General features: G+C 43.4%; 1 protein-coding gene across 5 annotated transcripts in view; it reads right to left on the reverse strand.

Annotated features, from left to right (window-relative positions):
- Positions 1–14,924, reverse strand: part of CTNNBL1 (catenin beta like 1) — a 56,085-nt gene extending 41,161 nt beyond the window's left edge. For all 5 annotated transcript variants that reach the window (XR_008468960.1, XM_054218075.1, XM_054218074.1 and 2 more), the window contains exons 1-4: positions 14,795–14,924; positions 6,028–6,216; positions 3,504–3,610; positions 1,966–2,107 (exon numbers count right to left, since the gene is read on the reverse strand). Coding sequence is in view for 4 of the 5 variants with exons in the window: in XM_054218075.1 (XP_054074050.1) it covers positions 1,966–2,107; positions 3,504–3,610; positions 6,028–6,216; positions 14,795–14,824 (468 nt within the window). In the remaining variant the exon portion in view is untranslated. The remainder of the gene's footprint in view (positions 1–1,965; positions 2,108–3,503; positions 3,611–6,027; positions 6,217–14,794) is intronic.
- Between the last annotated feature and the right edge of the window lie 1,438 nt (positions 14,925–16,362).

The following is a 16,362-nucleotide window of genomic DNA, read 5'->3' on the forward strand; positions in this document are numbered from 1 at the left end:
CAATTTAGTTTTATGTTTAGAGGTTTCACTTTAATAGTGTTTCTATTCTGTAGATAAGCAGCAGCAGCACAGTGGCGAGGCATTACTACAGCCTGTGTCCTGCTTCCAACGCATCTGAAAACACTTCAGCAGTTTTATAAGAAATATATTTTTCCCAAAATTGCAATTCGCAGGCCAAATTTCTACCCGTAAACTAACTGACAGGCAAGTTGCAAACCAATTAAAGAGAGTTCACAGTGGAAATACTGACAAGTCCTTGACAGCAGCAGTGACCCTAGGACATAGCTTTTCATGGCTGAAAGGACAAAGCAAGCTGTATTCCTGCGCACTCTAGCCATGAATCAGCTCTGCTATCCCAGTCAAAATCCTCATAGTTTACATCTTCCTAGGGAATGAGAAATTCAGTATAAGCTTTTAATGCCATGCACATAGTACACACAAAAAGCCTGCAGTGCCTGGCAAGAAAATAAGTAATGAAACTATGGTAGCCACGAAACTCGTTATGCATGGTAGGTGTTTCCCACTGTACAACCGTAAATTGTTAACAAACATTTACTTGAGAGTAATTTCCATTACAGAGCAGAGATAAGGAAAGCTGTGGTGTTCCTGCTTTGCAGGAACCAGCATTCTACTGCAGCAACGATCAGCTAGCTATAAGTCAAAATACCCAAACACGTAAGCAGCGCTCTCTAATATAAGCTAGTATGCAATAAAATATTTATGTTTTGTTTTTATCTTCTGATCACTGCACCCACTTACAATTAAGAATTATGAATTCTTAATGCACATTACTACAAGGGAAAGTGATAAAAAAGAAAACCAAGATCTGTGCCTTGGACCACAATATTTAGCACTTAACAATCCTTTTAACATTGTGTATTTCAAAACACTTCAGAAAAGCTGGTAAATATTATCTACTGCTTTTCACACAAAGAAAAGAAGTAAAGAATAAATTACTTCCCTAAGGTCACGAATCAATAAAAAAGTAAAACAAAAAGCCTCCTGTAGTCTCAAGTCTAAGTCCAGCGCCCTTTCGACTGGGCTTCACTGCTCTCTCCATTCACTAATGTTTGTCAGGACACAGACCCACAATCTCTCAAATCACGACACGTTTTTTCAGCTTAACCTACTGTAGAATATTTTATAAGCAACGCAGGCTGATCTTTACCTTTAAGACTGCACAATGGTAAGCCACACATAGTTCTATTTATCGGCTGACAGCTAAGCATCGAGGCACAAGGATATTCAAAAGATGACATTGTTTTCGTTCAAAACTACCAAAATCTTTGACAGCATAGACAGAAAACTCTCTCTGAGATGTCCTCAGATCTTTAGAGGAGCACGGGACAGATGCATGTAGGGACCAAGTTCAGTGATACAAAAACTAACTGAGCATGGCAACGTCTCTGGATATTTGTGTAAGCAGAGGGGCTCCCCACAACCTCAAGCTCTGAGCACACCAAACTAAAGGCCTGGACACATGAAGAATTTATCACATTTACAAACTAAGGTGTAGCACTGTGGTGAGCTAGTTCATGGCAAACAGCTGAAAGCGTGACAGCTCAACAAAAAGGGGTAAATCGTTTTCTTTTTTATGGGGGACTATTCCAGACAAAGTCTCCACACAGTTCAAGGCTATATGCTGCTAAGCCCATACTTTAGCTTTTCCTGTATTGTTCATCTGTTCACACTTGAACGCAGCCACTCAAACCTAGATGAAAGGTCCATAAAACAAGAAAGGAGAATAACAGCACTGAAAAAATTCAGAATCAATATTACTTGAACAAAGAAGGCTTTCACTTTGGAAAAAAAAAAAAGAAAAGAAAAGAAAAGACAAGACATAAATTCAGTGTGGTGGGAAAGAAGAGAAAAACACACACAGGAGCCTTGAAAGCAGGACATAAGTGATTACAGAAAAGCCTGCAGAAAGCCTCTCGCATGAGAGCTGCTTTAAAACTGAAGGATATCTGTGTTGTCGTGTCCCAGCAGCCCAAGGAGGGACTGCACAGCGTTGAGCTCCACCAGCAGGTGATACAGGTCAGGCATCGTCGCGATCACGTGCATTTCCTGAATGATGTCGTTTAAATCCAGTTCGGACTCCATGAACCTGAGGCAAGATAAAAATGGTTAATAAAAAGGCAAAAAGTACGTCAGCTGTGCTCAATGCACAGCCCTTTTCAAAAAAGAGACCACCACCTTCCAGGAGATCCCAGGTAAGACTTGTCACCCCAGTTGCACATGGCCCCGGCATTTCTGATCCTCTGTGGTCATGTCAATGTCACTGAGTCCAGAACTCCTAGCGGCAATCTGTGCCTCATCCTGTCATACTCCTGCCCCGGGAAGCTTTATCATGTAGTAGGATAAGCCTTCCTACTATGTAATTTACATAGAGTAAATAAGTAGATTTGTTACCGTTGTGTAAATCAGTTCTAGAACTTTAAAAAAAATAAAATAAAATAAAATCAAGAGGTTGTAGCTATGTATGAAAAAAAAAAAAAAAAAAAAACCCTGCAGATAAAATGAATTCTCCAGAGCGATGCACCCTCCCTGCTACCCCATAGTAGTATGTGGGTTGTATTAGTCTGAAGTAAAATCCATAAAAAGAATTTTGGTAAGGGAAAGAACAGCAAACTGGACAAAAAAATAATGGCACTCAAACGTAGGGAGAAACTCATTTAATGTGAATAACAAAACCCCATGAAAGAAGGAAGAAGCTCACTAGAACCGCGGGTGTGGAAACACACAGACCAAGTCTGGCTTTCAGACCCCATCCAGCCGTTTTGCTCACCACAGCATCAGAAAGCTCCACAGTATGAAATTATTTTCTTCCCACAGAGACCACTAACTGCACACGCAAGCACAACACTTTCACGCAAAATGATGGCATGAAATCTTTAATTATTTGGAAAGCAAAACTCACCAATCCAGGATCTCAATCTGATTTGCAGCCCACCCCCCCAAACACCTACCACCCGCCTACCAGTGAGGAAACAGTGCAAAGGAGCCTCCTGAAAAATGAGAGCGCGCGGCTGATGACCCTCCGATGCCAAGATGACTGATGTTGGGAGAGAGCTCGCTAGTGCTCACTTTTGAGAGCCAAGCCACTTACTTAGATACCTAAACCAAAACTAATGAAACCTTATTGAATTTGTGCACTCCCAAAATAAAAACAACATAAACTCCAGGTTTAGTACTGAAGTTTCACAATCTATCATATTAACAGCAGCAAGAATTTAATAAACTAGAACTTTTCTCTTCATTGCTAATTATTCTCTTCATGCTGCCGGCCATATACCGGCCATCACCAGAGTTTCAATAATGCCATTTTTAATTAACAAAGTAGTAAGTTTCAAATAAAATTCAGAGGAACTACAGAGCAATAACTGCTGTTACGTCAGCCTTATGTAACTGAAAATGTCTCTGTATTCAAGAAATTGATTTAGGGCTGAAACCTAAAGTCAGAGGAAAAAGGGGTAACAGAGAGGGGTCGAGCATAATCTTACTTCTCTGGATTGTCGGGAAACTTGATCCGCAGCTCCTGGTTTTTGTAAGATCTCTTCTCAAAGGTGAGAATCATCTTCTTCACTGAACTTTCATCCAAAGGTTCCTCCTAACCAAATTGGAAAGGGCAGAAAACAGAGCTTAGTATTTGGATGGTTGGAACAATTATCCCGCAAAAGGCAAAAGCGTGAGTACAGCAACACGGTGAGACTGCAGTCGGGCCTAGAACCTTCGGGAACAAAGAGCAATCCCTGAAAGTCTCACTGCAGAAAGCTGCCAAAAACCTCATACACCGTTCCTATTCATCTATTGATTTATTCCAGCTGTGACCTGAGCAAGCTCCCCAGAGCAAAACTTTCTAAGTCGGATTTTTATAAACCAGGGGTTTACCAATGGAAGGTTCTTTGGAAATAAACCAGAAGAGCTTCCCTACACTTTCTGAAACCGAGTATCAATGACAAAAAAACCCAGCTTTGCAATGGCTCATCTTCCTTGAGCTGTTCTTTCACACCTGCTATTACCTGGCACCATCAGTGTGTATTGAGGCTTTTTGCTTGTGACATATTAGGGTAAACCTGCATTAGCAGCTTACGCCCATGGATGGGTTCTTTTCAGAACTCCATTGTGCTATTTCTTTTTGTAGGTCTACATTTAACTGCCCTGAGTTTACGTTCTTTTGTATTTTCCTCACTTGGATAAGCTTTCACTTCTGTTTTAAAGTCTTTTTCTAAAGCAAAAAAAAAAAGAAAAAAAAAATCAATATTTTACTCTAGTACTTTCTTTTTATTTTTTAAATTCTTCTAAGGTGTATCTCAGTTGACATTACACATTTACTGTACAGCAGTAATATAACTTTAGCTATCGCCCTAATACCCACAAACACGATTGTGTTATTTCCCTTGTTTCATAATTTTAATGCACTTCTTTAATGATATAGATTTTATTGTGAAACCTCTTCCCTCTCCACTATTAAAGACAAGTAAAGAAAAGTTCTCAAAAGAAATAATAAACGAGACTACTTCACATCTTAAGCCAGGTTTTGTGTCCCATCTCCTGTTCAGGATTAAATCAACAGTTGCTTCTGGCGTTGAAGATTCTTTGGTTAGTGACTAAACAGCAATCTTGTATGAGAGAGGAAATTTCTATTTCTTCAGCAAAGTCCATTACAATAACACCACCAATCCAAGCCTTCCATTATTACTGGATTTCCTACATTCTCAAGCCCAACCTTTCTTAGCACCATCCCATTCAGGTAATCAATACTACAGCACCCAAACCATATTCTTCCTGCAACGGGATTTCAATGCACAAAGATACTGTCACACATGCTGACGTTGCTTCCTTCTATTTTATGTGATTCTTTTCTTTCTCTAACATATATCACTACAATATCTCCATTAGGATCAGCATTGTATCTTGTATTTAATTTGCACTCAGTATTCAGTGTCCTACAGATCAGCTTCCTTCCATCAAAATTCCTGGTACAAAGTGCATTTTGATGGCACTTACATTAACTTCATTCCAAGACAATAAAAAAGAGATTCTGGTTCTAAAGAAACCTTGGACTTCCAGCCCTTAAAATGCCTGGATGGAAGAACTCCACTTGCCAAAGACGAGGGACTTGTACGCTGCAGGAATCCACAAGATTCTGGCCAGTCAAGAGGACTTTTGGCTATGTCCATTCACCCTCATTGGAGCTCAAATGCTAAAGAAATCCTGCATTATCTTTCCCCTCTATCAGCAACAACTGTAACGGCGATAGCTCAACATCAAAAAACCGAGGGAGATTTTCAGACACGAATGCTAGCAATGCTGTATACAAAGGACAATGATATTTTACAAACCTACATGTCTCTGCAGTGGTGAATATCACTTGTTTTTTTATCAAACAGGACACATGCAGCAGGAAGCAAATATCTTCTAGATTTATACCAATCCATGTGTCACATTTATAAAGTGATCTTTTCCCTGGCCCTTGGCAGAAAGGCCAATGCTGCATTGGATTTCTGTCTCCAAGGCTTGAAATCATTTACCCTTGACAGCTGCTACCCCCCTCCTCTAACCCAAGACCTTTCTTGTATAGAAGAATGTTTGTTTATTTGCTGCTGCTGCTGCACAGCTACAAAGACGGGGGGAGTGGAAGAAGCTGCATGGCTGGGGGTACCGATGAGAACAACAGAGTTAGGAAACTGCTTAGAATACAGAAACTATTTCCTAAAAATATATTTTAGAAGGTGATTTGGGTATTCGCAGCCTAAAATGGAGATTAGGCTTGAAAGCTTTCCCTTCCCCCTCCCTTTTGCCCCCCCCTTAAACCTTCCGAGGATATCTTTGAAAAGCCCCATTTGAAATTAATGACTACCCCTGGGGCAGGAAAGTAAAACCATAACCTTAAGCTGTATGAGGCATGTGAAAATCACATTAGTCTCATCATCTACATGGTAAGATGATGAAATCACAGAGAAGTGATTTAGTGTTTGCATATTTCCCACTGCCTCCCCTTTCCCACAGGCCCCAGTGATTTACTTCCTCCTCTTCCTCTTCTCCATCCCTCTCAATTATCTGAAGAAGTTTCTTCTTCTCATCATCAGTTTCTTCCAGCGCAACAGACTCCTCTTCCCTGTGACGACTGTGCTCTCGTGCACTAGCTTGTTTCCGACGGGCTTTGATTTCTTCTTCCTCTTCATCACGGGGTCTTTTTGTCCCTCTGTTAGGCTAAAGTCAGAGAAATAAGGTGAATGAATACAAGTCTTTTGTGACCCTCGCAAACCAGAACACCAATATTACAAGATATACTGAGGAAATTCTTACAAGTTGTTTAAAACATTTACTTACACAACACTTAACAACTCTGAAAACTGAAAAGGAAATTAATTTAGTGAAGTGGAACATAACATGAGTAGATGAATGGCTCTGCCAAGAGCTATGTCAACATCCTACCTTGTTTGATCTATGAACACGATTCACGGGAAAACATCTTCATAGGCAGCAAAGACGAGGATTTCAAAGACAAGAAGTGGCCAAACTGAACTGCTCAGCGGCTGTACAGCTGACCATCTCAAGGATCTGCAATCAGCTAAGTCAGCTGAGACGACCTCATGCTTTACAGATAGAAGACCAATGCGCTCAAGCAGATAGTAGCAAAAGAGAATTTTTTACCCACCTAGTATATGAACATTATATTGAATTCTTCTGTGCATCCTAACTTCACTTGACTTCCCCCATCCTTCTGTCTAAGGTTTGCTGACGCTTGAATGCAGAATCAGAGCCTAATTTAGAGTACACAGCACAGGACTACTGTTGCTTGCTGCAATTCTGCAGGGGTTTGGCATCAGATTAAGCGGTGCCCATACCTTTATGGTTTGCTTGGAACAACCTATTATTTTATTCCACAATTTCTATTTAATTGTCAAAATTAAAGGTAACTTGCTAGGGACAAGAAAAAGTCCATTAACCCTAATCCCACATTTTAATTTAGGTAAAAAGGGACGAAAGCATTTGCAACAGAAGTAAAAATTCTTTCCCTTCAAAAACTACAAGGATATTAAATTTGGTCTCTCACATTTTTTTTGAAGGACAACCAAGCTGGAACAAGAGTACTCCATGCTCTCTAACTACAGGAAAACAAAGCTTAATTCTTTACTATTTAAAAGAAGCCTGTGTGCTAAGAGCAATGAAAACAATAAGAAAAATATTTTTACTTTCTATCAGCTGCTCAAGTTGCCTGGTAGATGATTTCGTAACCCCACTAGGTCTAACATTTGTCCAGCCTATTTCACAAAACATTATCTGGCAGGAAGACCCCACTCTTCTGCTGTGTGGGACCCTTTGTCTAAAATCATCATGCTTTCAGGACCATAAGATAAGGTCTTTTAACTGAGATTTGGGTTCTTCTGGGTTTTGATTCAAAGAAAGAAAGGTGCAGAGGGAACACGTGACAGTGTCCTTCTCCTGCCAGGTCCCGCACGAGCGTGGGTGTCAAGGTGGGAATTTCCAGCTCCCCAGCAGGTTGGGAACTTCTGGGCCCCAGAGTGCAATAAATCAGTCAGGCTTATAAGGCAATCCCACCATGATTCAATTACAGTGCACATGCTGCAGACCAGCTACAACTGCTTCTCTGCACATCCCAGAGAGCATTTAGGTATTTATTTATTTCAATATAAATGAAAAGCTAGCAAATGAAAGCTCTACTCTCAAGAAAACTCTACTTTCAGAAGAGATGTTAAAAAAAAATAAAAAAAAAGACCTCCCTGAAAAACACTTGAAGTGTTATTCATAATGAGAGGCAAACTGGACGGCAGACTGACCAAGATCGCGTTATGTTTTCAGGGTTACCATGTTGTCACCACTTTGAGGAAAATGCAGAATCAAGTTTCCCAGACAACATATTAACACAAATCAAACCTCTAGATGCTTGCTCCCAGCTAGACCTATTCAAACTCGGTTATCTATCTCCTTTCTTCCTATATCTTCTTTGCTGTTTCCATTACCGATGGTACATTCCTGACTTAAAACTCTACTAAAGTGCACCCATGCACTTTTAAAGCAGTTACTCAGCTCATAATTCAAGAGCCTTGAAGCAGAAGCATACCTGGAGATGCTTTGGAATGAAAAATTTATTTGCTGGGAGGGTTTTGTGGGTTGCTTTTTTGGGGAAGTTGTTTTTTCTTTTTTTTTAAAAGCAGATTCCTATTACTTACCTTCTAGGTACATTAAAATATAATTTCACATAGAACCACTTGGAAACAAATGTGTCATTGTCAACAACCAGTAATTCAAACCCTCCTCAAGCAATCAGCAACCCAATAAAGAAAAGAAAAAGAAAAAAGGTGATCTTCTAAATGAAATCATCTAAGGAAAAAACTTCAGTAAATACATATTCCTTATTCAGTGCCCTTAATGTCACACAGGTCTCTGTCCTTCCTATGTCCTTCCACTCACTCCTCAATAATATCTAAGTCACCTTAAACCACCTTTGACAGATTAATGTTACTAACACAGATAGAGAAATTAGTGCCATAAGAAGTCCTGGAATTTACAGCAAAAAGCCCTACAAGATTTGCCTTGGACGTTCCTAATTTAGGGAGTCAGAATCTCATGCCTCACTCTCATTTCTAAACATTAAAAAAAGGAACAAAACCCTCAGTGAGCCTGCAGCTGTAATGAGGGACCAAGGGAGCTGGTGGTTTGTCAGATGCAAAGTAATGTACCATGGGAAGGGACTATATCACCAGAACAAAATCGAAATTAAAACTCCATCATGAAACCAACCCTATTTCCTCTGAGTACACAATCCTTAGTATCAGAATTTACATCCTGTTTCAATCTCAATTATTTTATCCTTTTTTCTATTTATGCATTGTTGGGGGGGGGGGGGGGGATCTTCTATAACACATAACAGAAATCATTATGACAAATTATGGAAGTGCCCAGCGTGCAATTATTAATGCTGCCAACATATTGGCAATAGACAGTAATTGAATTCCTGGGCAAACGCTATTAAGCAGGCATTAAGGTTTTTCCTTTTGTTATTGATGTTATGCAAAACCTTACTAAGAATATTGCAGTTTTCCAACCAGCACTATTAAAACTAAGAAATCAAGGCATAAGTGGAACACCTGGGTTTCTGCCCATTTCGCATGAGATGCACAGTCATGAACAGCTGATTTAAGGCAAGCATTAGCTTCCGTTCATTGATTTTCATTTTTGGCTTGCATTTGTATTTTCTACAGGACTGTTACCAACCAACAAGAATTAAGCACGTACATTGTTGCACTGAGACTGGTGCATTTTGCTAAGCAAATACATATATTGTGTCTAAACACATTTATTTAACTAATTTCATAGCTTCACACACATCTACACAAGTTTTGCCTTCTGGTAGAAAAGGGAAAGTTAATCATTTGATAAATAAAATGTGAGGGTTTTACTCAGTTGTGCTAAGGTGCATTTGGCACGAAGATGGAACTCATTAGAAAATGCACAAGAAAAGCATTTTTAAATTGTTTTGTTACTTAAGCTTAATTTTGTTCCTGTTGAATGCAGTGCATTCACAGTAATTTATTCAGAAGACATTTTCATTTAAATCTAACACTGATATCACCACACAAAAAACAGCGAATACAAAAGGGTTTAAAAAAAAAAAAGCTGACGTTTATAAAATACAATAAAGTAAGCAAAAGCTGGTGTTTGGTAAAGGGAGAATTATCTTTCTGTTTCTCTTCTAGCCTTCAGCTGTACTTGCTTTGGATGTTAACTGACAGATCTAAGCTGTTACAGCCTGGGTCCGAGGCTTGGGGTGGCAGACGTCCTCTGGACACACACACCAGACACGGGTCCTCATTCCTGCACGGACATGTAACGTGACGGTGAGAGACAAGATGCCCTAAATCAAAGAACAATGATCCGCCCACCCCCATGCCTGGTCTCCCTCAAAGCAGCGACTGCACATCAATATCAAGTATCCCATAGAATACGAAAACCTATTGTTTAGGCCCCTGATTGCTTCCAGCCTTCTCCAAACATCAGGAAGGTTTAGAAAAGCCTCAGTAATGGAGTTTCATATTACTAAGACATCTGCTTTGTAAGTAACCTTGTTACTGTGAAACTTGGAAATTATTTGTTAGTGAAATCTGAAATAAATCTTCATAAGTGATGCAGCTTCTTTTGTGACCACATCTCAGCCAGCTGCAGCCTGCTCAGAAGAGCCACGGCGGAAAGCTGTGCATTAGCTGTCAATTTAGGACTCATGAAAGCAAGCCCCAAATCTCCAGAGATATCTTCACTAACTTCTTAATTTTGTTTCCAACATTTGTGATAAACCAGGCTACTATCAATCTTACTTTTCATTGTTTTTTCCTTCCTGAAGCACAACACTTTTAGATGCTGTGAGATCTGAGCATTAGAAACTGGAAGGACTGGTACCAGGAAAACCCAGAAACCTCAGGAAGTCCCGAGAGCTCCAAAATGACAGAAACTGAGCCAAATGAAAGGAAAGATGCTCACTGTACCTACATGGATATGGATTATTACTTTCAGAGAGAATTAACCCTTTTTGTCTTTATTTTTCCACTCTGTGGGGCACCCAAGTCCTCAAGGCAGCTTGCCACTACGAAAAGCATGCAGAGGAAAAGACGTAAAAGCAAAATCTGAAGTTTTATCTCCCCATCAGAGCTACCACATAATAATACACTATATATATATATAATATATATAATGACCAAGAGATGGATGTTTGCATGGAGGGTACAAAGACTGGTTATCCCGTATCTGTTCCTGCAGTTGCTTACTTTACTTCATTCTGAACCAATGCAAAAATAGATGAGAGAAATGATAGACGGTAGAAACTTTACAAAGACCAAGTCTTTTGTGAAGAACACCAAGAACTAGCACATAGTCTTCAGCAGAGACAGCCATCTGTTTGTGTTCCTGTAACATCAGAGAGAGAGCCCAAGGCGACCCCCTCAGCACCCGGGCTAACCGCAGTCTTCAAAGCCCAGTCCTGTGGCCCCCCGCACACCTCCCTCTCTCTCTTCTCCCATCTCTACAGAGGTGACTGAACCCATCAGCACCCCTCAAAAAACAAGCAGGAAATTTGCCTCCTGCAACTGTATCCAGAAAAACAACTATTAAACCTAACAATTCTGAACCTGCAGCTGCGTACCTGAGACCTCTGCAAGCGCAGCAGAAGCCGGTCCTGCTTCAGAGGTTCTGCCACAGCTGGGACAGGAGCAAACCCTCAGGAGGTTACAAACTGCCCCAAGGAGGAGCACGGCCATCGGGACCCATGCGAGGAGGTGCACAGGGCAGGGATCAGACTTCTACACGTGCTCCAGTTTGGTGGCCAAAGATTACACACCAAAAAGTAAACTAAAGATTCACTTGCAACCTGCACTGACCTGAGATCCATGGCATAGAGCCTGCACTCCCCCGGAGTGGAGCCGAGCACTGCAGCCAGCGGCTGAGACAGTGTCGGCTCCTCGCTTTAACCCGCAGGCAGGACAACAGCTAGCAGGGTAATAAAACCATAAGTTGTCAATAACCTTATCAGCTGAGCTGCCTCTGCCATCAGATGCATCCATTACATTGCAAATTTACACCATACTATCTATACCACCAGTAGGTATAGAAAATTGTGCCTCCGCTGACACAGAGGGATCCATCCCACTACAAACTGCCCTCAATCCATTCAAACAATGGGAAGACCGCCCAGCTCAGTGAAGTCAGACCTTATCTCGTTATTTACCACTTCTTTTGTTGTTTGATTTTACTAATATTCCATTAAAAAATTAGCAGTTTGTAATGATCACTCACAGTGGTGAAATCTGCATTTAATGAAAATTAAAATAATCTCCCTGATTCCCTCCCAAGACCATTGAAAGAGATCTCTGAAAAGAACTGGAGTTGGCTTTGTCCCCTTAATTACCCTCCGTAATGGGAGGCCAGGCGCAGAGGATCCGGGCACAGTCTTTCCGGGCAGAACAGCAGCAATATTTAATCATCAGTTTAGACCATCTGCAACTGTTTTGCAGAAACACATAAAGTTTATGGATTCCTGAGCTTTGTATAAACTGCCAGGTGCTGTTTAATTGTATTTTTTGTTGCAAGTGGTTCCTTTTCCCACTCTGACAGACACTTGGTTATGAATTGGTGGCACAGTGCCTGAAATCTTCCATGCCAGCCTTGGCACTGAGGGAGAACATCATCTTGATTAAGCAAGGGCACAGGTTAGGCATTTAGAGGAGACAAATTCAAAACAACGTAACAGAAAAGCAATTATTTTGGGTTGTGCTGAGGGAAGCTGTGAAGACTAACTCATTTGCAGCAAGAGATTAAAATCAGACAGCGGAGGTGCACATCACCCATCATCCAGCCCGCTCGACTGACAGCCGGTGCCACCCCTGCACCAAGGATGGATGAGGAGATCTTGAGCCAGCCCCTTCCTCAGCCCAATGCAGGAAAGCGCCCAAACCCGCGCTCCAGTTAACCTTACAACACCAGACAGAAAACCGGAGCAGGTCAGGAGCTGTTGTACAAGCCACCAAGCCATCCTCCTCTCAGAAGCAGCAGCCCGTCAGCTGGGTACAGCAGGCAGCCTGGAGCAACGCTCACTTCGTTTATCTGCCACGCACATGACAGCGTCCTCTCTGTGGCACAGGCACAACAGTCTGATTATTCTGCATTTTACACATTCAGTGGACAAGAATGTACATTTCTAAAAATGATGCAGGAGGGCACCTGCTTCTCCTGTCTCACAGAGCTGTGGCAGATGCCTGACCCATGCAGGATGGGAGGCAGCAAAACCTGTTGTTTCCAACTTTTGTTTCTATCTTTCAGTCAGAAGTGCCCTCACAGAAGAGAATCTCATTTTCTCAGAACCAGAGCTATTTATCCACCTTCTTCTCCTTCACCTCTTTCACCTGTATTCATCGTTTTACCTAATTCTGGAAGTCTGAATACAGTGACACTGAAATCCAACGCTTAATCTGAAGCATTGCCTCATCTACTGACACAGGAACCATCTGTATTCGGGTGAGAGACCAGACGAGCACAGAGCCAGGAGAATACCTTCAGGAGCAATTTCAGTAGTTGTTTTAAAGCTGCAGAATGTTTTCTCCCACAGCTAAGAATAATTTCATCAGCAAGAGAAGAAATTAAAATTGTAATACCCAGCAGCTAAGCAGCATTTCTTTACCTCTAGCCTCATTGCAGTATAGAAAGCTCATCCAAGAGAAAGCTGTGCAGAAATCAAAAGGATCAAAGCGAAGTGGATGTGCACTTTCCTCCACAGCAGAAGGAAATCCTGCAGACTTCACATTTTCAGAGCAAGAGAAAAACCAACAAACAAAACCCCAAACTAGAGCCTGGTTAAAAAATTACAACAAACGTTTACCTTTCTGTACCTTAGATGTAAATTGCATCACAGAACAAGTAAAGGACAGTATCATTAACCATAACTGAGGTGGAGAGGACCAGAGAATTAAAGGAACATGAGAAATGGTCATTCTAATTTGATACTGAAAAAAACTTTGAGGAAAGTGGTAGATAGAGAAATACAAAAGTAAAACAGATCTCAGAACAGCAGGACTATGTGGTCAGCACCACACAAATGGATGAAGTAGGAAGGATGTTAGAGACAGAGCAATCCACAGAAGAAAACGTCCTGGAGCTGAATCAAGTTGGAATCTAGTGGAGTTCTCAAAGAAAGACTACTCTTTCAGACACACTCCAGAGTATTTTAATACCTCTGGGAAAAGAAGATGGGAAATTTCTCAAACCCAAAGGTAATTTTTCCTCTTTCCCTGTGCATCTCAAAATAACATATTCTGAATGTACAGACGTGTCCTGAGCAGTAGGATGGTCTTCTCACCTCTGAACACGTGTAGTGCTCCAGACTAATGCATACCAGAAGAGCACATAGGAAGGAGCTCCACACAGAATCCTGTGTTCTGAATTAAGCTGTAGCGAGTCACATAACTCTCCTACTAAATTACTTACAACATAGATAATGTCTTAGGGTGCTTTTCTAACCTACTGATTCAGCAGAGAAAGGCCACTGCTGCAGTTTGTCTAAGAATTAAAGTACAAGGCAACACTATCCTGTGCACAAATCACAGAGAAGTATCAAAACATTGTTGCAAAGCAGTGCTGTCATTCCCCAATTCACATGGGAACATGCAAAATCCACTCTCATCACAATAAATATGTGATTTACCATATCTGCTTATAAATTGACGTCCAAACAACGAATAACAATCACATGCTGAGGGAAGAGATGCTCGCAAGATAAAAGGAAACTTTTATAAGAAGGAAAACGTTTTCAAAAGACTTTGGTAAAAATCAAATCCAATGGGTTTTGAAGTAAAACAGGTAGAAAAAAAAAGAACGAGAACGCAAGCCATGAAACAAGCACAGGCTTTACTTCAGGAACAGGCGCACATCAGCAAAAATATCAAACCGTGCCCGTCTGTGGAAGAAACAGCATCAGCAAAGCCCCATTCCCAGAGAGCTGCCGGTAACCGGGTCCCACCGAGGCACCGCTTCCCCGAAGGGGTGGGAAGGCCCCCAGAAGTTAGAGACACCGTAACCGGGTCTCGTGAGAGAGGGTACCGAGAGCGGCTCTGCACAGCGGCCCGCTCCAGGCCCGCGGCCGCACCGGCGCTGGGCCGGGAGCGGGGCCGGCCCAGGCCCCGCGGGAGCAGCCGGGCCCCGCCGCCCTGACAGGCCCCACCACTGCCGGCCCCGCTCGGCGCCCTCTCCTCAGCGAACCGGCAGCCGCCGCGGGGCCGCTCACCTGGTAGCTGAGCAGCTCCCCCACGTCCATGGCACTGACCGGGCCCCGCCACCGGGAAACTGTCGCCAACGACCGGGGCGGCGCGACACTGTGCCGTAAGGCAGGGAGCGCAGGCGAGCCGGGAGGGCGCCGCTCTGCCGGAAAGCGAGGCGGGAGGGGTGCTGCCGGAAAGCGAGAGGCGGGAGGCGCCACACTGTCGCAAAGCAGCCCCCGGAATGGGCAAGAGACGGGGGGTCAGGCAGCCTCGGCGCGGCATGGGGCAGGCGACAGCCGTGTCCCACGGGCCGTGCTGACCCTGGGGGCTACCCCACAGCCCCTCCGGTTGAGGGGTTCAGGATGGACCCTGCTCTGCCCCCCTGGCCCGGCCCCCGCGGCTCCGGCCCACCCCGAGGCCTCCCGCCTCTCACAGGGCGGGCTGGGCCTCTGCAGCGGCCTGGTGAGGGGAGCCGCTGGGCCACGGCTAAACGTGGCTGACTGGTCCCGACGGAGGGTGGCCAAGTGTGCTGCGTGCTGCACCACAGGGAGAGGGCCAGCCCCCTCCCGGGTGACAGGGGCCGCTGGGAGACGTGAGCTGCTGCCCCACGGGCTTGCCAAACCCTGGAGCCCGGTGCCATGGGTGAAGCAGACGCCTTGGGTCCCGTTCTGCGGCTCTGTGACCGAGATGGGTCAGGACGGGGTCCCGTCACCCAGCACTTCACAGAATCCCGGAATTTTTCAGAGCTGGAAGGGACCTCTAGAGATCATCTAGTCCAACTCACCTGCTAAAGCAGGATTGCCCAGAGCACATCCCTCAGGGCTGCATCCAGGTGGGTCTTGAAAGTCCCCAGAGAAGGGGACTCCACAACCTCCCTGGGCAGCCTGTTCCAGTGCTCTGTCACCCTCACCGTAAAGAAGTTTTTCCTCACATTTGTTCGGAACTTCCTATGTTCCAGCTTGTGCCCGTTACGCCTCACCCCGTTACTGGGAACCACTGAAAAGAGTCTGGCTCCATCCTCCTTAAAATCACCCTTTAGATACTTGTAAACGTTAATGAGGTTTCCCCCCAGCCTTCTCTTCTCCAGGCTAAAGAGTCCCAGCTCTCTCAGCCTTTCCTCATAAGGGAGATGCTCCAATCCCACAGTCATCTTTGTTGCCCTATGCTGGGCTCTCTCCAGTAGTGGAGAGCAGTGGCAGCGTGGTGCCCCAGCAAAGCCCCCCAGGAGCTGGCCCTCACCGCTGCAAAGCGGAGGCACCAAAAATCAGTGGTTTCTTTTGATGCGTTTTGTGTCACCTTCTGCAAATCCTTCCCAGGGCTGAGGCAGGCTTGGAAATGCAGAAGGCTGTTGCCAACGTTTATTGACAACACACTTCTATTTATATACAGCGTCATTAACCGCTGTCACCTTGAAAACAGGCCAATAACTGAGCACTGAATGCAGCAGGAGGGGACGTGCCGATCCCTCTGTTTGCTGAGGTCGTGACAAATAGTTCTGTAATTCAACAAGATGCAGAACCACAGACAGACAGAGGCATTTTTCAACTTAACAAATATGAATAATTAGAAGAGAGTCGACTTGGCCAAAATCTTA

Source organism: Rissa tridactyla, chromosome 12, assembly GCF_028500815.1.
Source record: "Rissa tridactyla isolate bRisTri1 chromosome 12, bRisTri1.patW.cur.20221130, whole genome shotgun sequence".
In the NCBI taxonomy this organism is placed as follows: Eukaryota; Metazoa; Chordata; class Aves; order Charadriiformes; family Laridae; genus Rissa; species Rissa tridactyla.